The sequence below is a fragment of the Cnephaeus nilssonii genome (assembly GCF_951640355.1).
Source record: "Cnephaeus nilssonii genome assembly, chromosome: 20".
Taxonomy (NCBI): Eukaryota; Metazoa; Chordata; class Mammalia; order Chiroptera; family Vespertilionidae; genus Cnephaeus; species Cnephaeus nilssonii.
The window spans coordinates 41,076,619-41,103,912 of NC_137091.1; the positions used below are offsets into that span (position 1 = coordinate 41,076,619).

The 27,294-nt window shown below is 44.5% G+C and overlaps 1 protein-coding gene across 1 annotated transcript; it reads right to left on the reverse strand.

Moving 5' to 3' along the window:
- Positions 1-3,449: 3,449 nt before the first annotated feature.
- Positions 3,450-26,781, reverse strand: LOC307116348 (zinc finger protein 180-like). Its single transcript, XM_079800209.1, has 5 exons — positions 26,596-26,781; positions 23,178-23,265; positions 11,615-11,689; positions 6,609-6,732; positions 3,450-3,552 (listed from the first exon to the last, which is right to left on the reverse strand). Exons 2-5 carry the CDS (start codon positions 23,229-23,231, stop codon positions 3,506-3,508), a joined length of 300 nt encoding a protein of 99 aa, XP_079656335.1. The 5' UTR covers positions 23,232-23,265; positions 26,596-26,781; the 3' UTR covers positions 3,450-3,505.
- Between the last annotated feature and the right edge of the window lie 513 nt (positions 26,782-27,294).

A 27,294-nucleotide genomic window follows, 5' to 3' on the forward strand; every position in this document is an offset into this window, starting at 1 on the left:
GTGTGGTAATCATTTCACAATATTGGTCAAGTCATTATGCTGTACACCTTAAACTCCTACTTGTCAATTATATCCCAATAAAACTGGGGGAAAAGTAAAACACAATTGGTTCTAGGAGAGTACTTCTTAACATCCAAGTAGTTGAAAACATTTTGGCCACCTTTCATTTATTTCTAATTTTACTAGAGTATGGTTAAAAAATTTGGCCTACAAAAAAGAAATTAAAAAATTATATATTTATGTATAATTATATATGTGCAAAATTATATATATGTACAGAAATTATATATACATATGTAGATAAATGTAGATATATAGATATGTATATGTGTATATACAGTGTACGCCTCTGGCAAAGTGAAATTTTATTTTGTGAATTTTACACAGACCATTTTAATGCAAGGGAGATATATCACGTTATATATGTCATACATATCAAAGGAAAGTTATTAATTTCCTTTTTGAACCCTAAGTTTTAAGTTCAGAAGTTAAATTACGTATTTTTGGCATGTTGTCACTTTAACTTTTTTTCATTTTTGGTTGACCGTTTTTTAATTAAAAGACTATCTTTCGCCCTGACTGGTTTGGCTCAGTGTATGGAGCGTCAGCCTGTGGAACCCGGGTTGATTCCAGTCGGGGGCATGTGCCTTGGTTGCGGGCACATCCCCAGTGGAGAGTGTTCAGGAGGCAGCTGATGAATATTTCTCTCTCATCGATGTTTCTAACTCTCTATCCCTCTCCCTTCCTCTCTGTAAAAAATCAATAAAATATATATTAAAAAAAAAGACTATCTTTCTTATAAAGGGATATTGGGAAAATGACAGAAATTAACATTTTTGTTTATTTACTGAATTTATCTTAATCAAAACACTTGGCAACCACAAATCACCATCTAAGAACTGATATATAATAGACACTGATGACTCACATATTCAACCTGGCCAGTAAAACACACACATAGCCAAACACATACTCACTTCAAAAAATTTTTGCCATTTCAGAAACTTCATTTTCAATGAAATTTTAACATTTACTCAAGAGATTACTTTGCAATAAATCACTTCCCAAACTTGAAATCTTCAGGGTCCTCCTTCTTAGGCCATCTGGCTTTAGATGTATTTGTAAAATCATAGTTCCTTGCCTTCAAAGTAAAATTCAATGTGCCCAGAGAAAATAATCCACTTGTATGTAGCATTGGCATTAATTTTATCTAAACCTAGTGCTCCGGTGCACAGATATGTGCACATTAAAAGGAAATTAATTAGAAGGTGGACGGTGGGACGGGACTGAGCAAGAGGGGCTGGACACGCCCTGGAGCCAACCTCCCGAAGCCCCTCTCCAGCTGGTTGCACCTGGGGCGGTACTGCAGCTCAAAGGGCGTCTGCGGGGTGAGCGAGGTCCCTCCGACAGGTGGGGTACCTCAGCCTGGCCTGCGGGGATCTAGAAGAAACTGGCTCTCCAACATCCCCTAAGGGTTCCCGGGTTGCAAGAGGGCGGTTTTCGGGTGACACACCCCAGAATAGAGCTCCCTCCTCTCTGGTTCTGGGGTGCATCACCTAAGAACCGCCACTGCCAAGTTACTGCAACTCGGCAGCTCCTGTGTTGAGCGTCTGCCCCCTGGTGGTTAGTGTGCGTCATAGCTACTGATCAGATGGATGGTCACTTAGCCTTTTATATGTAGAGAGATAATAATGGGGGAGGTGGCTAATAATGCCCCATTGCTAACTTAGGATTTTTTTTTTCTAACTTAGAATTTTCATTGACGTGAGGGGAAAAAAAAAAAGAATTTTCACAATTTTATGTTCTCTCCAAAAGGCAATGCATGGAGAATCCCTGCTGTCCCACTATCTGTACAGTTATGGACTAACTGAAGATTCTCTTGGGGTGAGGAGCCAGTTTTCCAGCCATTAACACTTGTTCTCCCAGAAATTCATTCACTACCAGGTGTGTTTCACCCTCTGACTTAATCCTCAGAGATGGCTCCAGTTAGAGTCATGTCTTAGGGACATAATTTTACAAGGAAAACCCCTTATTAGATGTCACTTTAGCCTTTTCTTTCTCCAGGGAATTTACCTCTATTCTCACTTCAACTGTCAAGATCATGTTTTTAATTAACTCTGGGATTAGAGATTCCAGGTCCATAATCCACAGAATTAAAATTCATGATTTAGGAGGAAAGGCCAGAAAGACATGTGAACCAAATCTAAGGGGGAAAAAAATAAATGAGAAGCTACCAATCTTACCTCGCTTAATTTAGGTGATGAGCACTTAGCCAGGGCAGTGCCTTCACATTCAGAACACTCTCATATTAAGAAACATATTTCGGCCCAGCTGGTTTGGCTCAGTTGGATAGAACGTCGGCCTGTGGACTAAAGGGTCCTGGGTTCGATTCTGGTCAAGGACACATGCCCGGGTTGCAAGGTCAATCCCCAGTGTGGTGCTTGCAGGAGGCAACTAATCAATGATTCTCTCTCATCATTGATGTTTCTATCTTTCTCTCCCTTTCCCTTCCTCTCTGAAATCAATAAAAATATATTAAAAAGAAACATATTTCAAAGAAAAAAGACAATCTATATGGGGGTGGAAGGGAGACAGAGAAGCCCACCTGTTCTTACACTGCCCATGCAACTCAGTCCCAATACATAAAATCCTTCCTGGCCTAAACTTCCAGTACCATATTCCCATGAAAATATTTTATTTTCAATGAGGAATATTCCTGAGAACTCTAGGTTCTACCCAAGTGTCCTAATCATAGTAATCCTATGGAAACTTCAGAACCCTGAGGAATCTCTGTTATCTGGCTGTCTGGTCTTTCCTAAATGGTCAAAGGAAATGAAAATAAATCTTTCTTGCTTGCTTTTGACCAATTTTTACTCATCATATCATTTATCAAAATAGTATGCATTCAAAAACACCAGGCAAAAACCTAAAAATTAAATAGACACACCTAGAATCCCTTTTAATTTTGATCCACACACAAATATCTTATCACAATGGGTTCTAGAAATAAATGTTCCAAACTCCTGTCCTACATTTTTCACTTTGCATCATAGCCATTTTCCTAATTTTTACAAAATCCTCTGTATGAGACAAAGTGCTGCATAAAAGAGAATATAAAGTAGTTAGTGAAGAAGTCATGTTGTCAGATGATACACTGAACTACTGTTTTCCAACCCAATTTCTAATAACCACAGTAATTTTTCAACCTTCTCCACACCACTACCAGGGCTAGCATTCTCATTTACTCTTTATTGGAAAAGAGGTCTATACCATTGGCAATCACTCCACAGCATATTGTCCATTTAATGGCAATTCTCTCTAAGTGCTTTCTGCAAGGAAAAGTGCCAAAATGGTTTCATAAAGACTGTTTGATTTTGTATGCAGAATTTTTAAATAAAATGTGAGAACCTGACCAACCGGAGTGGCTCAGTTGGTTGAGCACTGTTCCATGAACCAAAAGGTCACCTCTTCAATTCTAGTCAGGGTGCATGCCTGGGTTGTGGGCTCAATCTCCAGTAGGGGGTGTGCAGAAAGCAGCCAATCGATGCTTTTCTAAAATCAATAAAAACACATTTTTTTTAAAAAAAAGTGTGATCCATAGTCCCTCCTTTCTTCTCCAAAACAAATTTCCAGATACATAATAATAGGGCTAACGGAAAGCTTTTCTGCATACATTAATCTTATCCATGTTTTTCCATATATATATGCTTCCTTGGAAGGGAGGAGGGATGAAGGAATATACTCTGGCTAAGAAATTTCCAAACTAGTGACATTCATAGGGTTTCTCTTCAGTATGAGTTGCCTGATGCCTAATAAGTTTAGAGCTGTTAATAAAAGCTTTCCCACATTGATTACATGTAAAGGGTTTCTCTCCAGTATGTGTTCTTTGATGTACAATAAGTCGAGCACTCAAGCTGAATGTTTTTCCACATTGATTACATTCGTAGGGCTTCTCCCCAGTATGAGTTCTCTGATGTTGAGTAAGGCATGAACTCTGCCTAAAGGATTTCCCACACTGACTGCATTCATAGGGCTTTTCTCCAGTATGAGTTCTCTGATGTACAACAAGAACATAACTCTGGCTGAACGACTTCCCACACTGATTACATTCATAGGGTTTTTCTCCTGTATGAGTTCTTTGATGCATAACAAGGTGTGAACTGCGGTTGAAAGATTTTCCACACTCGTTACATTCATAGGGTTTCTCTCCAGTATGAGTCCTTTGATGTGCCACAAGCTGAGAACTCCAGCTGAAAGATTTCCCACATTGATTACATTCAAAGGGTTTTTCTCCTGTATGAGTTCTCTGATGGGCAACAAGTTTATAACTCTGACTAAAGGACTTTCCACATTGGTTGCATTCATAGGGTTTTTCTCCAGTGTGAATTCTTTGATGTGCAATAAGTTTATAGCTCTGGATAAATGATTTCCCACATTGATTACATTCATAGGGCTTCTCTCCTGTATGAGTTCTTTGATGTGCAATAAGCTTGTAGCTCTGTCTGAATGACTTTCCACACTGACTGCATTCATAAGGCTTCTCTCCAGTATGAGTTCTCTGATGTACAACAAGGACATAGCTCTGGCTAAAGGATTTCCCACATTGATTACATCTATAAGGTTTCTCTCCAGTATGAGTCCTCTGATGGGAAACAAGGTGAGAGCTCCGGCTGAAGGATTTCCCACATTCATTACATTCATAAGGTCTCTCCCCTGTATGCGTTCTCTGATGTGCAGCAAGATGAGAGCTCCAGCTGAAGGATTTCCTGCATTGGTTACATTCAAAGGGTTTCTCTTCAGAATTTTTCATGTTTGGAGCAAGAAATGAATTCTCAGAGATTTTACTACAATTATATTCAACAGGAATTTTCTGTTGTTCATTATGGGATATGCTATGGTTTAAAACTTCCCCACATTCCTTAACATCAAAGGGTTTTCCTCTTGCATGTATTTTCTCATGTATATTTACCGGTGTACCATGGCTAAAAGATTGAATATTGTTGCTAAACCCACAGGATTTATCTTCTGTTTCAGTTCTTGTAAATTGAATAAGGTGAATGCTCTGGTTTTTTCCATATTCATTATTTTCACATAGTTTCTCATTGTCACTAATCATCTGATGACTGCCCACAACAGAATGATGTAATTTTTTAACACGAGAGACATGTTTATGGAAATGGTTTCTTATGGGTATCATCTGGGGTGAAAGAAAACTGGAATTCAGACAACTCTTTTCCTCAAGTTCATCACTTTTACAGACTCTCTCATGAGTAACAGCATTCTTTTGAATGAATGCCACTTTCTTAAAAAGTCTTTCTTGTTTTTCCTGTTGCTTCTCCAACTGGTCCTTACAAATACAAACTTCTTCACATGAAGATAACCAAGGATCATCTCTTGTCAGCCTTTCTAATTTCACTCCATGGGATGGTTCATCATCAATAATTCTCGGCTTTATTGTTGATTCTCTTCTTCCAAGTGCAGTTGCCAAGTCTGGAAGAAAGCAAAATAAAATAACCTAGCCAAAAAATGTTGGAATAGTGAAATAAAGCTGACAAGAAAGGATGCAAAATACATGTAGATTTGTCTTCAGCTATTATAACCTGGATTGAGAATCAAGAGGGTGGGATGAAGCAATAAGCTGAAAATTACCACAGCCCAATAGTATAACACGGCATTAAAATGGAATAATTTAATCATAGTTTTACTGAATATCTAAGACTTTAGATACCAAATCAAAATCTCCATGTTCCAAAATAAGATCACTTATATAAACTAAAAGAATCACAAAACAATTTTGCAATTCTTAGCAAAGTAATAAAGGGTCCTTTCTATCCTCTTTAGTGCTAAACACATGTTCAATGAAATAGAAATTAGTGTCTACATTTCTAGGAATTTCTGAAAGCATGAAACTTGTTAGCATAGCCTATGTCAGTAAGACATGAGCAAACTACAACAGTGAACCAGAAAAAAGAACTGGGGACACTGTTATCCCAGAGTTCCCTAAATGCCTTAGGGTTAATATGTCCCCATGGATTCCTGTGATTCCGAATAAGAGAGAATGGAGGTTAGCTCATAAGCAGAAGCCTCGCTGGCTAAGTCAAGCATTAGAGAGTATCTGGAAAAGTGGTGATGTATATAATCCACTAGGAGATGGGAAATGAAGAAAAATGTGGCATGCCCTATGGGGATTTTTCAATCTAACCTTCTATACCTATGATGACTTATTTGTGTCTGTTTCTCACCAGGATATGTGTGTTGGAAAATTCTTTTTATACTCATCCCGTTGCTCCAAGTAGGAAATTGTGTCTGTTTTGAAAGATAAAGGACTTTGGGTGCCTGGGTTGGAGACAAGGAAAATTACTGCAGAATTTGGTCTCAGTTTTTGACCTTTGGAAATCATAAAGATTAAACAAGCTCAACCCAAAGAAACTGTACCTTTTCTACCCTACAAATTTAAATTAAATTAAATTTTCACCGGGGAATAAAAAGCACAAATAAAATCTATGTGTGGCCAAAGCCATTTTTACCTCTGGACTGCAAAATTCTCAATCAATAAGAAATAATTTCAACATACAGACTTCTTAATAAATTGGGGACCATATTCTTACCCCAAGAGACCAAGTCCCTGTGGTTCTCAAGGATCACATCTCTGTCCAGGGTCCTCTGAGCAGGGTTCAAAATGCCCTCTTCCTGAGTGAAGTCCACAGTCACAATTTTGAAGTTTACTCCTTCCTAAAACAGGACACACATTCCTGCTCAGCTGGGCATTATTTCCCTTTAATGTTCATAGAGGAAGAAAAGTTTGACAGATGGCAGAAAGGAAACTTGATGTCCTGGAAGCTGTACTGAAATAGTCAGCATTCAAAGAATTCTAGTCAAGGAATACATGTGTCTTCTAGGTGAGCCCTTTTGGGTTTTGGATGCTAGATCTGTTTTTGCAACCCCAAAAAGAAACACCAGAGAAGAACTAATATACAATTTCTCTCTTGGTCGCCTTAAAGAAAATGCTTACTTCTATTTTTGCACCGGTATATAGAATTCCCACATAGGAATTCCCTCCAAATTACCAAGAAACTAACAGAACAAGGATCAGTAATCTTTTTCTATCAAAGGTCAAAGAGTAAACATTTTAGGCTTTTCAAACTATACAGTCTGTTACAACTACTCAGCTGTAGCAAGAGAGCAGCCATAGAAGATAAACAAATGGGTGTAGCTATATCACAATAAAATGTTATTTACACAAACAGGTAGTAGGCTGCATTTGGTTCCAGGCTCTACCTTGCTGATGCCTGAAGTAGAAGATGAAATGTAGACCTTAATGAAACAGAGGTTAAAAGCACTGGATTTGGAAAAAAAGAGACTTGGGTTTTCTCACCTATAAACAGTATATGTCTGAATTAAAAAAAATAAATCTAATGTGACAATCTGTGTATTAATGGTGAGTTTACTCTATTTATTAGGCTTAATCATACCCAATTCATTGGGTTGCTGAGTCAACTGTGATGATGAATATAATCACATTAGCAATTATTATTGTCTGAAAACTCTGAGAAATTCAATGACAGCCAATGTGACCTTTAGTCTTCAGATGACAGTTCTATTTGTCTACACAGACCTGCACTGTAGAGCCTTCAGGAGATGTTCAGGCATTGCTGCCATATAAAAAGCACTGCCTCCTTTGAGCAGGAAAGGACCTATTTCCAAAACTACTGGCGAGGAACTTTGATCCAAAAAAGAAGTGCTGAGGGTGACCTGTCTTTACCCAAAGGCAGCAAAAGCCAGGGAAATTGAATGCCACTAGCCACTAAAGGTTTTTAAAATAGACCAGATTTTATTAAGCTGTAATTCATGAATAGGACACAGGGTCTGTGAATCCCAAGAAACTCCAAGCGAAATGCTACGGTACTGCATTTTTCTATGTTGGGGCCATAAATTTCACCAAAATCTCAAAGGTTTTCATGATTAGCCCAAAATGGGATTGAACCTCTCTCTGTAACCTCTGTTGAATACGGATCTATTCTATAGTACTGTTTTCCAACCTCTATTCCATGCTTCCTTTTAATAAATATGTACTCCTTTTTGCCATTTAATGTAGGTACCTAATCAAGCTGGTTCAAATATCAAATAAATAATACTAGACTAGCACCTCCCACTCTATCCCAGCTATATGTTCTCGAAGTTCTACATTTTCTTATCATCTGCATAATGGTCATTTTTGTCACTAGGCTACAGTCCATGAAAGAAAGTAGAAGGTATTTATAGTTTGCAACTGTAACTCCAGTGCTTAGCATAGTGTTGGTATATAGTAAATACTAAATACATATTTGGTAAATTATGTCAATACATCAATCAATAGAATTAATAGACTTTATAATATATCCAAATAATCCTGGTCCAAAGTCTATTTTTGAAATTAAATCTTTATTGTTGAAAGTATTACGTAAGTTCCCCACCCCCCGCCCCATTAACCCTTCTAGCCCACCCCAGGCCTTCACCATCCTATTGTCTGTGTCCACGGTATATGCATATATGCATACAAGTTCATTGGTTGATCTCTTGATCTCTTCCACCCACCCACCTACCCTCCCCGTCTTCCCTCTGAAGTTCAAGAGTTTGTTTATACTTCTATGACTTGGTCTATTTTTGATCATCAGTTTATTTGGTTCATTAGATTCCATATATGAGTGAGATCATGTGATACTTATCTTTCTCTGACTGGCTTATTTCACTTAGCATAATACTCTCCAGGTCCCTCCATGCTGTCTCAAAGGGTAAGAGATCTTTCTTTTTTTTTTTTTTACTGCTGCATAGTATTCCATGGTATAAATGCACCACAGCTTTTTATCCACTCATCTACTGATGGGCACTTGGGCTGTTTCCAGATCTTAGCTATTGTAAATTGTGCTGCTATGAACATTGAGGTGTATACATTCTTTCTGATTGGTGTTTTGGGTCTGGTCCAAATTCTGATTTAGGTCTTCTCCTCTCACCTGAAACGCAAAGGGCCTATCACATACCTATTTGAAAAAAGTCCTTCAATATGTGGATACTGGCTTTTCTATCCCCACTTACTCTATTCTGCCTCACCTGGACCCAAATCCCCACTCCTCCAAAGTCCTTCTCAAAACCTTCAACTGCATCCTTGGGAACTCATCTGCTATAATAATGAAATCCTACGGCTTCAACATCTTCACTGAATATTCCCTCTACATCCCTGTGTTAATGGAAACCTACCTTCCCCCTGTGGACTCCTTCCTCCACAGACCTCCCAGGCTTAGGGTGGTCATGCTCTCCCATCCAAGGGGGGGAGGGTGTGAGTCCTCCCAGTTACACTGAAACCCTTATCACTTACCATACTTCTTAGAGTTTTGTCCTACCAACCTCTGAAACCACCACGCCCATCCCCTGAAGACTTATAATACCCATGGTTCATTCCCCATTTCAAGAACTTGAATTGTTTTACCTTCCATTGTCTATAGCAGCGATTTTCAATATTTTCCATCTCATGGCACATATAAACTAATTACTAGAATTCTGAGGTACACCAAAAAATATACTACATTTTTGCCAATCTGACAAAAAAGGTATAATTTTATTAACTTACAAAAAATAATAGTAATTACCTACCCTTTTTGCTACAAAGTGACTTTTTAAAAAAACAACAGGTGCATATATTTATTAACCAATCACAACCTTACTGCGCGACGTGACCAATAAGATATAGCTCTATTATATGACCTATATATTTATGGTTCAAGATAGGGCATTCACACTGGATGGCTATTGTTTTGGCTGTTGTCAGTTTTTAATTTGACAATCTAAGGGAAAAGAAGTCAGTGCCCCCGACTAAATAGTCAGATATTGTAAGTTTTAAAAATTATTATGGCACACCAATGAGCCTGCAGCAGCACCCTGGTTGAAAATCACTGGTCTATAGCATCCATTTGTAGAGTTCTCTGATAATACTATAAAAATAACTGACTTTAAGGAAGCACTTACTGTGTAGTGCCAGGCAGTGTGCTTATCCATGACACAAATTATCATTCAATTCTCACAAGGTCCTTGTGAGAAAATTCTATTAGGAACACCATTTTCCAGATGAAGAACTAGAGAAATTAACATATGCCTAAAGTTGGTAGCTGGTCTACAACCTCATGGTTGCTTGACATCAGAGGTTGTATCCTCAGTCATCAATTCACATGGCTAGCCAAACTCCCAGACCCTAAAAGTGCTCTTCAGCACCCCACTCTTAGGGTGATACCCCAGACCTAACATAAAGTACTCTACCTCTCAAATCAAACACATAGAACGGCCTACTCTTTGATTACATCACATTACTATTTTTTTACTACAATATCAGATTAAAAATTTTTTTCAATTACAGTTTATATTCAATGTTGTTTTGTATTAGTTTCATATGTACAGCATAATATTTAGACAATCATATACTTTTCGCAAAGTGGTCCCCACAGTATTTTCAGCACACACCTACCTGGCACTGGAAATACATAATTGTTACAATATTATTGACTATATTCCCTATGCTGTACTTTACATCCCCATGACTATTTTGTAACTACCAATCTGTTCTTCTCAATCTCTTCGCCTTTTATACCCAGTCCCCCAACCACATCTTCTCTGGCAACTTCTCCACTTTACTTGTTCAATTACTCCCTTTACCTTTCTCATCCTTGGATGGTTTGGGGCCATTACTCTGTTGACATGTCTACTATTACTATCTATCAATAGTCTATATTCTTTTCCTTTCTAGTTAGTATCCTCTTTTATCTTTTCTATCTTAATTATTCAGTTTAGAGTCTGGAGATCATTCATTTTAATCCTATTTAATATTAAAAAATTCTTTTTCAAATATTACCTTGACCTATGGGGCTTCCACTGAATGCTTGTGGCTACAAAAACTAAACCAATCTGAATGTCAATCTACCATCTATGGAAAGTAGGTTACAGAATGCTCCCCTCTGGGAGAGGGGAAACATGTAGAAGCAGCTGGTTAGAGTGTTGTCAATTAATGGTCACTACCTTGGATAATCCCTTCAGATCCTCCAGCAACCCTAATGTGTTCTCCCATAATCCAAAATTACTACTTTAAGACTTCTCTACACATGTCAAATGTCTCTCCATTCCAATCCCCACCCTCACAGCCAACAGATACAGGAACTATTGTTCAGAGGCAAATCTAAGCTTTCACATAACTCAATCTCATTCGTCCTTTATGCGTCCTTCTTCCTGTGGAGAGCCATTTATTCACATACACTCTGAATTAATTCCCCTGGCATTGATGAAGGACTCTGCTTTATAGTTTTATCTTCTCTCTCTCTCCTGACCATTAACTTCTTTTTCCCCCACTAACTCCTTCCTGCACCTGTGAGTCATATCTTTTCAATCCTTTAAGGAAATTTAAAAAAAGCCCTTCAACTTCAAATGTCCTGACAGCTATCACTCTCTTCAATCTTTCACATGATCACTAAGTTTCTATAAATTTACCTCCATTTCCATCACTTTCTACTCACTTCCCAGTTCACTTCAATCTGGCTTCTGCCACCAACCAGCCGCACACATTTCTCAATGTAAAGAGGCCATGTGTCCAACTCACCTGGGATGGGACGGCCATTGGCCCAGAATCTTCTCTCTCGACCTTGATGATAATCTCTTGAGGAAGGAGAGAGTCCTGAGAAAGTAGAATAGGTGAGAGAAAGGAAATTAAGGGAGTTCCATCACAGCTCAAAACTCTCACTGTGAGCAGGCTAGGATTTGACATACCACCTGTTTTAATGCATCCCACCAACCAAACTCCTGCTCCCTCCCTTTGGTAAGCTCAAGTGAGCCATGTGGGGGGTGGAGCGTGAGGGGGTGCATCTGTCGGGTCACTGAAACATCAGACCTGTGTCTCTGTGGACCTTCCAGGCCAGCCCAGCTGCCAGCCGAGTGAGTGACCCCAGGCACTATGTAGAAGAAAAGAAATGTCCAGCTGGTCCCTGCCTGAATCCCTGGACTTCAGAATTGTAAGCAAGTAAGACAGAATACAGCATGACCAAAGAATGATCGAGGGGGGAAAATCAATAAATTAACTTCACGAAACATTTGGCATAAAGCACCACCAATAGAAAATCTACTGTGAAGACTTCTTACAAATCGGTAAGAAAAAGGTAGCCTCCACAGAAAAATGGACAAAGGAAAATACAATGCAGCTCAACTATGAAGAAATAAAACTGCCAGTGAATATAAAAAAAGATGCTCACCTCGTTAAATCAAATAAAACCAAACTTCTATTTCTATAATTATCTCTCTATATATTAGAGACCATCAATTCACACTGGTACCTCCAATTATAATTCAACACATTTTATTCTAGCTTTCCTGTTTTCCATATTGGCACCTTCCTTCTCCTGCATCCAATATTCACTTAAATTTACTGATTTGCTCAAAGCCCCTGTATGTAACCAAAATCCCAACCATGTGGAGTGTTTCTTTTGTCTGTTGCTTACAATTCCTCCTGTGGCCCACTGGTCAAGAGCTTCTTATACTCTTAGTGGAAGTTTAACTTGACTCAACCTTTCTGCACTGGCTACATATATATATTAAGTCCTCACTTGAGGATGTGTTTTTACTGATTTGAGAGAGAGAGAGAGGAAGGAAGGGAGAAAGAGAAACATTGATGTGAGAGAGAAACATCAATTGGTTGCCTCCCGTTCATACACTGACCACAGATCAAATCCATAACCTAGGTATGTGCCTTGACTGGGAATTGAATCTGAAACCATTTTGGTGCACAGAAAAACGCTCCAACCAACTGAGCCATCTGGCCAGGGCTGGACTGGCAAAAAATAAATAAATAAATAAATAAATAAATAAATAAATATTAATATTTTTAGTGACTTTAGAGAGGGAGAGGGAAGGAGAGGGAGAGTGAGAGAAACATTGATCAGTTGCCTCCCATATGCACCCTGACTGGGGATTGAACCTACAAGCTGAGTATGTGCCGTGACTGGGAATCGAATCTGCCACCTTTCAGTGTATTGTACGATGCTCGACCAACTGAGCCACACCAGCCACGTTAGCAATATATTTTTTAAATAACATTTTATTTGGAAATAGTTTAAGACTTGTAAGAGGTTGCAAAAATAGAACAAAGAATTCCTATGTACCCTTAGCCCAGCTTCCCCTGATGCTAGTATTAACACAACCACAGTACAATATCAGTTTTCTAATTTCTGTCAAAATTAGAAAACTGATATTGGTACAGTATTTTTAACTCAGGCACAAACTTTTTTTTCCAGATTTTGTCAGTTTTTGTAGATACTCTTTCCTTTTATTTTTGTCTTTTTAATAGAAATATTTTAATATAATATACTATCCAATAAGTCTACTTATATTTCATTAGCAAATAACAGAAAGTACACTTAGATGTATATATGTACAAGAAAATTCATTAAAGGGTTACATTATCCTAGCTAAATGGGAGGATGCATTAAATAATGTCCATCAGTAAGTGCCTGGTTAAATAAATGATGCTTCATCCAGATAAATGAATACTATGTAGCAGTCAAGAGAAGAGACAAATTTGCCTAAACTGATGTGTATAAATGACAGACAGATGTTTATAATACATTGCTGAATGAAAAAACAATCTATAAAATATGAACAGATTTCTATAGAATACAAACATACACAGAAAAGTAAGGACAGTCTCCAAAGCATTAAAAGCAGTTATTTTTGGGAGGGAGACAATTGAGGAGCAGGTTCACAGTCTATGTTTTAATACTGTATCTATTTTTTAATAACACTTATTTCCCTTAATCAGAAACCAGAAAAAATATTTTTCTCTTGAAAAATCACTTTGGAACCAGATAATTCCTAAGAGTGTTGTGTGTGTGTGTATTTCTTATACATATACTAGAGGCCTGGTGCATGAAATTCGTGCAAGGGGGGGGGGTGACCCTCAACCCAGCCTGCACCCTCTCCAATCTGGGACCCCTCGAGGGATGTCCGACTGCCCGTTTAGGCCCGATCCCACCAGATCGGGCCTAAACGGGCAGTTGGACATCCCTCTCACAATCCAGGACTGCTGGCTCCCAACTGCTCACCTGCTTGCCTGCCTTCCTGATTGCCCCTAACCACTTCTGCCTGCCAGCCTGATCACCCCCTAACCACTCCCCTGCCAGCCTGATTGATGCCTAACTGCTCCCCTGACAGCCTGATTGCCCCTAACTGTCCTTCCCTGTTGGCCCGGTCGCCCCCAACTTCCCTCCTCTGCCGGCCTGGTCACCCCTAATTGCCCTCCCCTGCAGGCTTGATCGCCCCCAACTGCCCTGCCTTGCAGGCCTGGTCCCTCCCAACTGCCCTCCCCTGCTGGCCATCTTGTGGTGGCCATCTTGTGTCCACATGGGGACAGCCATCTTGTGTTGGAGTGACAGTCAATTTGCATATTACTCTTTTATTAGTTAGGATAGAGGCCTGGTGCACGGGTGAGGGGCCAGCTGGTTTGCCCTGAAGGGTGTCCCAGTTCAGGGTGGGTGTTTCCTTGGGATGTTGGGCGGCCTGGGTGAGGGGCCTGTGGTGGTTTGCAGGCCGGCCATGCCCCCCAGCGACCTAAGCAGAGGCCCTGGTATCTGGGATTTATTTATCTTCTATAATTGAAACTTTGTAGCCTTGAGCGGAGGCCAGGGCGGGGCGGGAAGCTTGGCTTCCTCCATCGCCGGGGGCAACCCAAGCCTCCTGCTCTCTACAGCTCCATGGCTGCTGCCATTTTTGTTGGGTTAATTTGCATACTCGGACCTGATTGGCTGATGGGCATGGCTTGTGGGTGTAGTGGAGGTACGGTCAATTTGCATGTTTCTCTTTTATTAGATAGGATACAAAAGCCTAAGCAACTGTCTGACCGGTAGCTATGATGCGCACTGACCACCAGGGGGCAGATGCTCAACACAGGAGCTGCCAAGGGACAGCAACTTTGCAGAGTGCCCTCTTGCACTCCAGGACCCCTTGGGGGATTTCAGACTGCCAGTTTCAGCCTGATCCCCGCAGGCCAGGCCGAGGGACCCCATCTGCTGGAGGGACCCCACTCACTCCACAGACGCCCTTTGAGCCCCAGCACTGCCCCAGATGCAGCCGGCTGGGGAGGGACCATGGGAGGTTGGCTCCAGGGCTTGTCTAGCCTGTTTCACCCAGTCCTGCCCTGTAGGTCACCTTCTAATTAATTTACTTTAAATGTGCACAAATTTGCACACCAGGCCTCTAGTATACATATATTTGGTCATCCAGATGACTAAAATATATGTCTCAGATATAGCTGGTCTTCACCCACAGTTCCTAATTCACGGCTCCTTAGGATTTTCTCTCTTGCTCTGTTAATGAAGTGAGTTTTGAATCCTACCCAAGGGTGGACTCTGGTTGCCAGTAGGAGCCAACAATGTCATTAGAGAACTAGAACTTTCAGTCCCACCGTGATTTCCAGGGAGAGGAGAGGAGCTTGGGGTTGGATCGATCATGACTATGTAATGAAGCCTCATAAAGCCCCCAAAGAATAGCTTCCCAGTCCCTGTTTTGGACAGCTTCCACACTGGGAACTAGAGCGCTTCCGAGAGCCACCGTGCCAGGCCCAAGGGCCACGAGGACAGCAGCTCCTTCCCTCAGGACCTGGCCCTACGTGTCTCTTCATCCGGGTGCTGACTCATATCCTTTAGCATGCTCTGCAGCAAATCGGTAATCTAGTAAGTCAATGGGTTTCCCGATTTCTGTGAGCTGTTCTAGCAAAGTAACTGAACTTAAAGAGGGGTCATGGGAGCCTGTGGTTTATAGTCAGTTGGTCAGAAAAAGCCCAGATAACAACGTGGCTTGCAGCTGGCATCTAAAGTAGAGGGTGGCGTTGTGGGACTGAGCTCCTTACCTATGGAATCTCTGGGTAGATAGTGTCAGAATTGAGTTGAATGACACCTTGCTGGAGTTGGAGAATTGCTTGTTGGTGTGAGGAAGCGCGCGCGCGTACACACACACACACACACACACACACACACACACACGTTGGTATTGGGTCCGGGAACCCCATTCAACCTCAAACTGCTAATGGACTCAACCATATTGTGGAAACTCACTGCAAAGAGAAATCCCATTCGTAACATGTGACAATGCAGACACATCTTTTCTTGCCACAAAAGTGGTTGATGTTGAATTCTAACAATTTAAAGGTCAGAAGTTAACTCATCCTATAATAATTAAAAACAAAAACAAAAAACTTTGGAAATGAGAAGTTTCTCAAGAAAGGAAAATACTAGACTCTAGTTTAAATTATTACACACACTTTCAGTTTTTGTGTTTTGTTTTGAAACAGCTAAAATCAGTTTCTCTCTGTCTCTCCTACTCCTTCCCACTCTCTCTAAAAATCAATGGAGCCCTAGCTGGTTTGGCTCAGTGGGTAGAGCATTGGCCTGTGGACTGAAGGGTCCCAGGTTCAATTCCAGTCCAGGGCACATGCCCTGGTTGCGGGCTTGATCCCCAGTGGGGGGCATGTAGGAGGCAGCTGATCAATGATTCTCTCTCATCATTGATGTTTCTATCTCTCTCTCCCTCTTCCTTCCTCTCTGAAATAAAAATGTATTAAAATAATAAAATAAAAACCAATGGAAAAATATCCTTGGGTGACAATTAACAAATAATTAAATAGCAATAAAAACATATCCTTGAGTGAGGATTAAAATTTTTTTCCGCAGGGAAAATAAAAGAGAGATGGGTTCTGCTCACAGTCGTCTGCATCAAATATCCTTCCTTGTCCCCACCAAACAGTCCATTCTGCCACTTGACCTGCTTTTGTTTCTGTACTTTTGTTTGTGTGTGTGACTTTTAAAGTAAGATTCTTTAAAAAAAATTATATATATATATATTTCAGAGAGAGAAAGGGACAGGGAGAGACAAAGAAACATCAATGATGAGAGAGAATCATTGACCGGCTACGTCCTGTACGCCCCCCACTGGGGATCGAGCCTGCAGCCAGGGCATGTGCCCTGACTGGGAATCTAACCTTGAGCTCCTAGTTCATGGTCAATGCTCAACCCCTGAGCCACACTGGCTGGGCTACCTTTTTTTTTTATTCCACTTCCACTAGAATGGGTTTGGTAAAAGCTGAGCTCTCCTGTTCACTGTGTTTGCACTGGGCTTAAATCAGTACTGACACAGAAGGAACTTCATAGATGTGTGTTGACAGTAAAACCACCACCAAAAAAAACAACAGGGAATGTGCCACATATTTGTCCCCATGGGTCCCGGAGTCACCAAGTCACGCTGAGCTCAAGCCCCTCCTCTGGCTACAAGAAACCTTTTGGAAGTCCTTCCTTCTCAGAAAACTCAAAGCATCCTCCTCCAGAACCCACTCCCAACTTTCTCAAGTAACTGCTCAAAAACCATCTTGTCACAAAAGTGTGTGAACACACACACACCTACACCTACACACTTTGGATTACTGGCTGTTTTGGGAATGTCTCCTGTATTTACATCTTACTTATATCTGAGCTCCGTCCATTTATCTTTTGCCTACTATGTTTAACAGTACACAGAGTACTTCAACATGGACTATCTCAGACAATTATCTAAATTTTTTTGAAGGAGTGAAGTCTATTTCACCAACATAGAAAATAATGGTACTAAAGTTTAGTAAACTCATTTAAGTCCATGGAGTTCATCAGGGATGGTCCACACACTGCCTGCCTGATCCACCCTCCCCCGCTTTCCACTGCCCCACAGCTCAAAGTCTGATCATTCAAGCCCCCATCAAATGCCACCTCTTCCAGGAAGCGGTCCCAGATAGCATAAAGTCTGTCTCTTCTTTCCTTATGATTTCTTGGCTGTTTCTTACCAGGCCACTAAAATCATTCTCTGCGTATTACTTCTATCTATATGCCTCTTCCCTGGGTCATGAATTCTATACAGTAAAAAACTGTAGCCCCACCAGGTGGGGTTGAGCGTCGATCTATGAACCAGGAGGTGACGGTTCGATTCTGGTCAGGGCACATGCCCAGGTTGCAGATTCCATCCCCAGTGGGGGACATGAGGCAGCCAATCAATGATTCTCTCTCATCAATGATGTTTTTCTCTCTCTCTCTTCCTCTCCCTTCTTCTCTAAAATCAATAAAAATATATTTAAAAACAGAACAAAAACTGTATTTTTCAACTTTGTACTCTTCTCAGTATTAAGTTATCTGAATTTGACAGGACTAGAAATGTGTGCAGGTTGGGATATATGAATGGAATTAAAAGCCTTTACCCCCACTTCTGGGTGCTCTGGACCACCACGACCACCACCACCACCACCACCACCACCACGCCCCCACACACTATTTTATTTTGCAACTTTGGGGGCATACTTGACAAATAGAAATGTCTATATTTGAGGTGTACAATGTGACGTCTTGATTATACATACACACTGTCAAATGAGTACCACAATCACGCTAACACATCTATCACCTCACACAGTTACAGCTATTTTGCATGGTGAGGACACTTAAGATAAACTCTCTTCGCAAACTGTAAGTTCACAGTACAGAATTGTTAACTGTAGTCACCAGGATGTACATTTGGCTCCAGAACTTACTCCTCCCACCTAGCTGAACCTCTGCACCATGTCCCCAGCCCTCAGCCCCTGCAGCCACCACTCTTCTCTCTGTTTTCATGCGTTCGACTGTTTTAGACTCCACATATAAGAAAGATCATGCAGTATATGTCTCCACGTCTGGCTTACTTCACTGAGCACTTTAAAATCATGCTTTCTGTCCAGCAGTCACCTCTCCACGTAATGAAGGAACAGTCTCCTTTTTCCTTCGCCTGCTTCACAGAATGGGAACAGGAGCTAGAATGTTGACTTCCACACAGAGAGGAGTCCTAGGCAGAAGGTACCAACTGCTCTCTGTGTGAGACGGGGAACCACGTGACCCAGAACAGAGGAACCGAGACTAGCCAGGTGGCATGGAGTGACCTGCTCGCTGCACGTCGGCCTGTAGTCAAAGCAGACCCAGGGAGGGCTCTGCTATGTCCTCACCTGTAAATAAAACTGACCAAATATACCCCTCCCACCTTGGGGGTAGGACGTTTTTGGGGCAAAACAAAGCTTCCAGTCAAATCACAGAACTGTTGCTGAACTCAGTTCCCAGAGCTTTGCATTTGGGGTTTGCGGGCTGGAAACCCTCAATGTCTGTGAGGGGGTTCGGAACATGAATCTGATGGGCATCATGCAGGAGACTTCCCCTCTTTTGTGTGTTTCTCTTCTTGCCCACAGGAGACGAAGGGCAGAGCTCACATTTCCGTGCGAGGGATGTCACACACGGGGCCCTGGAGTAAAACCAGCCCCTGCCCAAATCAGAGAGCTGAGGGTTCCCTGCCTGATGTTCTCAGGTCCTCCTGACCAGAGGGTCTCGCTAGTTCTCATGCACAAGAAAATTCCCTCTCCATCCCGCAATCATCATCACGAATAATTCTCACTTAACTCAAATAGACAAGACAGACCCTCCACCATGCAGTCACCCACTCACCGACAGCCTGCCCGTCTATGAATGTTGAGAATGACAGGGGACAGGTGAGCTTCTACCACCCCCTTGGCAGGATTTCTGGTCTCAGCCCCTGAAGGCAGGCAGGGCTCAGAGTTGCCTCAAGGCCTTCCCCGGGGGAGCGGGGTACGGGGGGGGGGGGGGGGGGGGGGGAGGCTAGCTACTTCTAGGTGTGGACGCTGCTGAAATACCTCAGGCAACATTCCAATACGTTGTCTTCCTAGGCCAGTTCACTGGACTCACGTCCCTCATTCAAAGCCAAGACTTGGGCTCACTCGATTTTTCTCCCTGCCAGGGCTCTATTTAGTAGCCATCAGGCCCAAACAAATTAACTAGAGGACATTCAGATCTGAGAAGTATGGTACCCAGCCTCCAAGATGGCCCCCGGTGACCCCGCCTCCTGGTAGGCACCCCCTCATGTCGTTTTTGCCCACATGGCACCGCAGTGGGTCTGTGTGACCAACAGACTGCAGAGGATGGGATGGAGTGCCGCTTCTGAGATCAGATGACAGGAGACACTGTGGGTTCCATCTTGGGTGTGTGTGCATTTAAGCTTTCGGTGGTGCGCTCTCTCTCTCTGCCTGTCTCTCTCTCTCTCTCTCTCTCTCTCTCTCTCTCTCTCTCTCTCTGCGGCCCTGGGGAGAGGCCTCCTGGTGAGGAACGGAGGCTTCTCGCCAACAGCCACGTGAGTGACCTTGCCAGTGGGTCCTCCTACACAGCAGCCTTCTGCGGGCAGCGGCCCGGCAGCAACACTGCACCCTCGCCAGACACCAGCGCCAGAAACACACAGACTAGCTGCTCCCAGGGGCCTGGCCCTCAGAGAACGTGTGAGATAATAAATGCTGGCTGCTTTCAGCTGCTAAGTCCTGGGGTATGCGACCATAGGTAGCTAATACAAGGTTCCTATGTAACCTTGGGATATATAAGAAGCACAATTCTGTCTATGAGAACGAAATCATCTTTCTGCCCAGTGCCTCACTTAGGGCTTTACACTGGCTAGGCCAGGCGTCCTCAAACTACAGCCCGCGGGCCACATGCGGGTGTTTTTGCCGTTTTGTTTTTTTACTTCAAAATAAGATATGTGCAGTGTGCGTAGGAATTTGTTCATAGTTTTTTTTTTTTAAACTATAGTCCGGCCCTCCAACGGTCTGAGGGACAGTGAACTGGCCCCCTGTTTAAAAAGTTTGAGGACCCCTGGGCTAGGCCGGGAGGAAAGTACACATTACAAAGAACAGACTGCTAATTCCATTGTATGACATAGAAGAAGGACCATTAAGATTCCCAGGGCCCTGGCCGATGTGGCTCAGTAGGCTGGAGTGCCGTCCTTGCACCGAAAGGCTGTGGGTTTGATTCCCAGTCTGGGTACGTACCTACGTTGCAGGTACGATCCCCAGTTGGGACACATGTGGGAGGCAATCAATCCATGTTTTTCTCAATCTCTCTCTCCCTCTCTCTCTCTCACTCCCTTCTCCTCTCTCTAAAACCAGTAAGTATATCCTCAGGTGAAGATTAAAAAAAAAAAAAAGAAAAGAACGAAAGATTCCCTGAAAACACATGAAGTCACTAGCTTATAGTAGAATGCCAATGGTCACATCAAAATGCCTTGTACCTGCAATTTTGATAAAAAATATGAATATAAATTTATATTTGCTTAACTCTTTTCAAAAAACTCTTATGCATGTATACAAGGAAGCATATGCAAAAAAACATTTACAGCAGTGCTATTTGTAATAGCAAAAAACCGAACACTAAATAGCCATTAACAGTGTGTCCATAAACCCCACAGCATTCATGTAGAAGTCCAAATCTGGGCACCAGGTGTGCACAATGGTATCAAAGTGTCACTGCTCCCAGCCCCTCAGAGTGGCCGGAGTTAGGGAACATAGGAGTATGTGCCTGTATACACACACACACACACACACACACACACACACACACACACACACACACGGCACACACACATTTCTACGTATTTCTGTATCAACATTCTGAAAGCCATGAGCCACATCAATACCTCCAATGCCCACTGAACACCAATTCATTCCAGTGTTCTCTGTCCATATCTGATGGAGAGACCCTGCTGGATGCTCCTCGGCCCACCTGGGCCCTGCAGCCCCATAGGAAGCCACCCTGTGCCGGGGGGCCCCCCACCCTGCTTGGGCTCTGACTCTGCAGGCCAGGTGGCCCCTCCTCATGGACCCACTCGCCTGCCCCCAGACTTGGCTCCATGGGGAAGCCCTCGACATCCTGCTTGGGCTCTGATACTCCATGCCAGGCCACCCTCGTGCATGGATGATCTCAACCTGCTCAGGCTGTGACACCCCAAACGAGAAGTATGCGCTCCCCCTCCCCAGTCCCAACATGGTGCACAGGTCACCCTGCTCTGGCTCTGATACGCACGCTGGCACCCTCTCTGCACTTAGCTCCTCTCTCTGGATGCCCTTCTCACTTGCTTTGGCCCCGTCACCCCAAACGAGATCCCCTCTTCCGTATGGACACTTACCGCACCTACTTGGGCTCTGACTCCTAACACCCTTCCTTGCCCCGCCTGATGCCTCCACACAGAGATGCCCTCCTCACCCCATCAGGCCGTGACCCCCCACAGCTGGGAGCCCTCCCTCACGTGCAGAGGCCTGCCCGGCTCTGCCCCACCTAATGGCTTCGGGACTGCATTGTTCAGGAAGGTGAAAGCGAAATCCTAATTTAACATTTTAAAGAAATTAAATATTTTCAAAGAATATTTGCTGTAGGAAAAGGATTTAAATTGGTAATGTCTTAACCTTAAAATGTGCTGTACAAAAGTACAACCATGTAGATAAATAAAAACACAAAGTCACCTGGAAAGTAACATACAGATAATCTTTGTTAACTGATATATTTACTGTCTTCTAACATACCTTTTTCTTTTTTCAAATCCTTGCCCAAGGATTTGATTTTATTGATTTTTTTAGAGAGAGAGGAAGGAAGAGGGAGAGAGAGAGAGAGAAACATTGATGTGCGAGAGAAACAACCATCAGCTGCCTCCCGTATGCGCCCTGACCGGTGAATGGAACCTGCAGCCCTCGGAGCATGGGGTGATACTCCAACCAACGGCGCCTCACCGCCAGGGCCTACCGTATTTTCTATGCACACACAAACCGCACCCCTTTTAAAAAGGGGGTCATTTCTAAATGCTACTGACTTAATGTAGGTCATAAACAAACATCCTTTTACGTTGGTAAACATGCATTATCACATCAATGCCTACAGTGTACCTCAGGTCATGGTCTTACCATAACGCATCGAACGCTCCTCTTGCGTTGCATATTCTCAAACATTCTTTCAAGCGCTCATTCTCAGGCAAAGCCATGAGTTGCTGGTCAAGGGGCACTCCGTATTCTAAGGGCTTTTGATACAGGGTGCCAAGTTCCTCCCAGAAGGAGTTATATGGGTGAGAAGGGTGAGGAAATGCAGGGAGCCTCATTAAATGCATCGTGTGTAAGTGTTAGGAGCCTGCTAGTCAGGAGGGGCCAAAAGCCCCCCAAACACTGCAGGGACAGCTCCCAAGTCCAGAGGGTTGGGCTGCGGGGCCTGGGCGGGACCCGGCTCTGGGTCTCCGGACGAGGGGAAGGGAAGCTCACTCACCTGCATACAGGCCTCCGTCAGGGGCCCCGGGGGCTTCTCCTCCGGCTCTTCCATGCTCTCCTTCCCGCGCGGGCAGGGGCCTGAGGTCCTGAGTTGCAAAGGGAGAAACCCTGAGTACAACCCCGTCCTGTAGGTCCACCTTGGCACCCCGTCCCTGGTTAGTCTCTGCTTCCGGGGTGCATTTCTCAGGAGAAGTGTGCTTCCAGAGCAGTGGCTCTCAACCTTCCTGATGCCGCGACCCTTTAATTCAGTTCCTCATGTTGTGGTGACCCCCAACCATAAAATTATTTTCGTTGCTACTTCATAACTGTAATTTTGCTACTGTTAATGAATCGTAATGTAAATATCTGTGTTTTCCGATGGTCTTAGGCGACCCCTGTGAAAGGGTCGTTCGACCCCCAAAGGGGTCGCGACCCACAGGTTGAGAACCGCTGCTGTAGAGCCTAAGACCATCGGAAAACACAGATATTTACATTACGATTCATTAACAGTAGCAAAATTACAGTTATGAAGTAGCAATGAAAATAATTTTATGGTTGGGGGTCACCACAACATGAGGAACTGTATTCAAGGGTCGCGGCATCAGGAAGGCTGAGAACCACTGTTCTAGAGGGTCCTGCCCAGATTCCAGCCTGGAAGGCTGTGTGTGTACCTGGAGATCCTTGGTCCCTCTCCCAGGCCAAGACTGCAGCTCCAAACTGGGTCCTCTCCTATCGGAGGCCTCTGGATCCCGCACCAGTGAGCCCATGTCATGCCCAAACACAGCCTTCACCACCACCACCATCTGCAGCGCAAATCAGTCCCTCCCCATTGGGTTCTGAAATTCCTGCAAACACCTAGCCCATCGAGGACCCCGTCCTCCCCAACCTGAAATCTGTACCCCAAACCAGCATCTCTTCCTAGGGCAAGCAGCAAGGCTCTGGGAGTCATGGCCCCAATCACACTCCCTGACTACGTGCAGGAAGCCAGCAACCTGTCACGATTGCTTCTAACTTCCTGCTCAAATAACCAAGCATATGCACAGAGCTCAGCTGCACCTGGGCCTTCCACTCTTCTGGGGTTGGCCAGCCCCTGCCAGCGCTAGCCCAGGTTCCCATCCCAAAACGCTCCTAGGCCCTGAATTTGTAGTTCTGACCTGGTCCCTCCACCAACCTGGATGTCCTCAGGCCTGAAGTGGCAACCGAGACGGCATGGCACTGGTCGCCTCCTGACAAACCCCAGCGCTTACCAGCCCCTCCCTGGCCCATAACGTGTGCTTCAGTTGTCTTTGTACCAACTAGATGCTTCCGGGCTGGAGAATGGAATAGCCCCTGGCAAATCCCACCCTATGCATCCCACTCCCACCCTCTCTCTCGCTCTCACTCACCCTTTCATTCCTACAGGGTTCTCATTCAAACACTTCAGTACGGGTCACAATGCGCCTGTACCCCGAACCTGCACCCAAACCGTTTCCTCCACCAACCTCCACAGGCCCCCTAACACACAACAGTAGCTTAGCACAGAGCTCCAGAAGCAGCCCAGGACTTGAGCGCTGGCCTGGGGTGGTCAAGCCCATGAGAGACCAGCTCCCATGGGAACTGGACCTTCCACTTCCCCCCCCTCCCCACACCCAAACATGAGCACCTAAGTCTGCAACACACACCTTGTCCCTCTACCAACCTGGGCCTGCTCATGCCTGCAAGCAGAGTAGCCCCTGAGCAAAGGCAGGGACACCTACTTCATAATCATGTAGGCAGCATCCTGCTTCCCCCGCAACCAGCTGCCCATCTGATGGCAGCTGCTGCAGCTCTGTCCTTCTGGGCTGCGATTCTGTACCTCCAACCCAGCATCTCCACCAAACCCGAATGCCCTCGGGCTCTGCACCATCCTACAAGAGTCCCAGGATTACCAGTCCAAAGTCCTGCCTCCCACTGAGAAACTGCCCCCAAGCCCAAGCCCAGCACATGCAGGGAGCTCTCTGCCTAGATACTGCCTCTAGGCCAGTGGTTTCCAACGTGGGCACATGCCCCACACGGGGGCAATTTGATTTTTAAGGGGGGCAATTCGAGAACGAGTTATTAACAGTGAATTTTTTTCATTTCTTATGGTTCTAGGAGCCTCGTATACAGTATAGACATATTTATGCATTTCAGTTCTCTATTATATGTTTTGAAACTTTTTTGCTATTTTTTTCATATCACTTCATATTATTATTATTTTTAAACAATGTCTTAGTGATTTCTTCCTCTGTACTTCAACTGTCCTTTCGTTCTTTTATTTTTCTCTTTCATGGATGCCATGTTCTTTGGAAGCTTGTTTAGACCAAGTTACCGTACTTTCTGGCGTATAAGACGACTGGGCGTATAAGATTTTCCTGGGTTAAAAAGTCGTCTTATACGCCAGAAAATACGGTAGTCCAATATATCTAACCCACTATATCTAATCCCATCAATATAGTCCAATATACCGTATTTTCCGGCGTATAAAACGACTTTTTAACCCAGGAAAATCTTATACTCCCAGTCGTCTTATACGCCGGAAAGTATGGTAATGGCCTTTTAGGCTTCCTCCACGTGAATAGAAGTTCATTTTTTGAATAATAAGAATTACATGTCATGGGGGGGGGGGGCGGTATCAGGATTTTAGAGACGCTTAGGTGGGGCATGGCCCCAAAAAAGTTGGGAACCACTGCTCTAGGCCCTCCTCCCTCCTCAGCGTCTGCAGTCCATCAGCCATTCCCACTGAGAGTTGGCTGAAGCGACGCTGTCTCTCCAGGGGCAAGAATCTGCAACTCCCACCCAGTCTCTCCACTACCCAGGGCGGCCCCAGGCCTGAGAGAAGGGCAGTGTCTGCTCCAGGGTCCAAACCAACTGCCCAGAATCTCGCTTCCCACTCCCTGCTTCCTACTCAAACACCTGCTCGAGGGTATGGGGACGCTGACACAGCCCCTCTCCTCCAGGAACCAGAATCTGCAAGTGGGTACTTCATCAACCCAGTGGTCCTCGGGGCCTCCACTACACAGGCCCGGCCTCGCACGAGGGGGAGGAGGGGTTCTCATGATGCCCCACCCCCAACACCCGAGCTCAGGGCTGGTCGCCCATCCACCTGAGCATCCTCAGAACCGAGACAAGAGCCCCACCGGACGCAGCGCTCGCGCACGCGCACGCGCACGCGCGCAGAGCACAGTCCGGAATCGGCTGCGCCACCAGTACCTCCAACTTTGGTGACCTGAGTGAGGCCAAAGGGCCGCCCGCGCAGGTCCCAGATCGCCCACCCACACCCCCAATTCCAGCGGCCCGCCTAGACAATGCCGTGCGCGCACGGGACACCCAGCGCTGCCCCGGCTGGCACCAACCGGGGCGTCTAAGGGCTCGCGGCCCAGGACAGGCCTGTCCCAGCCTCAGGTGTCCGGGACGAGCTCGGTGAAGCAAACACGTACCCCGATTCTGCTTACGACGGACTCCGGTTACGGTTACGCTAGTTCTGTCCCCGCCCCAACCCGGTATTCGCAAGGCCGCTCGGAGAGACCCTCGGAAGGGCCGAGGTGCGATACGACAGCGAGCGTCCGAGCCTGTGGAGGGGGGTCTCGGGGGGAGACAATGGCTGCGCTTCTGGCCGAACCCGGAAGTGCATGCGGGCTGGGGAGGTCCGAACTACAACTCCCAGAAGCCTCGGCGGCGCGACCCGCGTAGAAGGTTCCAGTGCCTCTGGGCAGGTGGACCGGAAGGGGGCTGTACGCGTCCGGCTTTGTGTGCGGCGCCTAGAGGAGAAGCGGGACCCGAGGCCGAGGTCGAGGCAGACGTGCGTGAGGAGTGGCTGAATTGGGAAAGGCTGGCCCTGGGCCTGGCTTAACGCCCAGGAGTCACCGAAAAACCAGGATCCCATGGAAACCACCCGGATCCCTAACCCAGCGCCTGCTAGTCCCAAGCTTGGCGCGCGCCGCCTCCTTTGGCCCTGAAGGCCAAAGATAGTTGCTACAAATCCATTATAGTGTCGGGGAACTCATATCAAGCCCTCAAGAATCTGATACGTTTTCTACCTTCCCCTCCCCTTTTCCCTTTGCCTGCATCTCCGGACTCTCTTTTTGGCTCAGCTTCAGCCATACTGGCCTTTCTACCTTCTTCAGCTCAAGCGGACG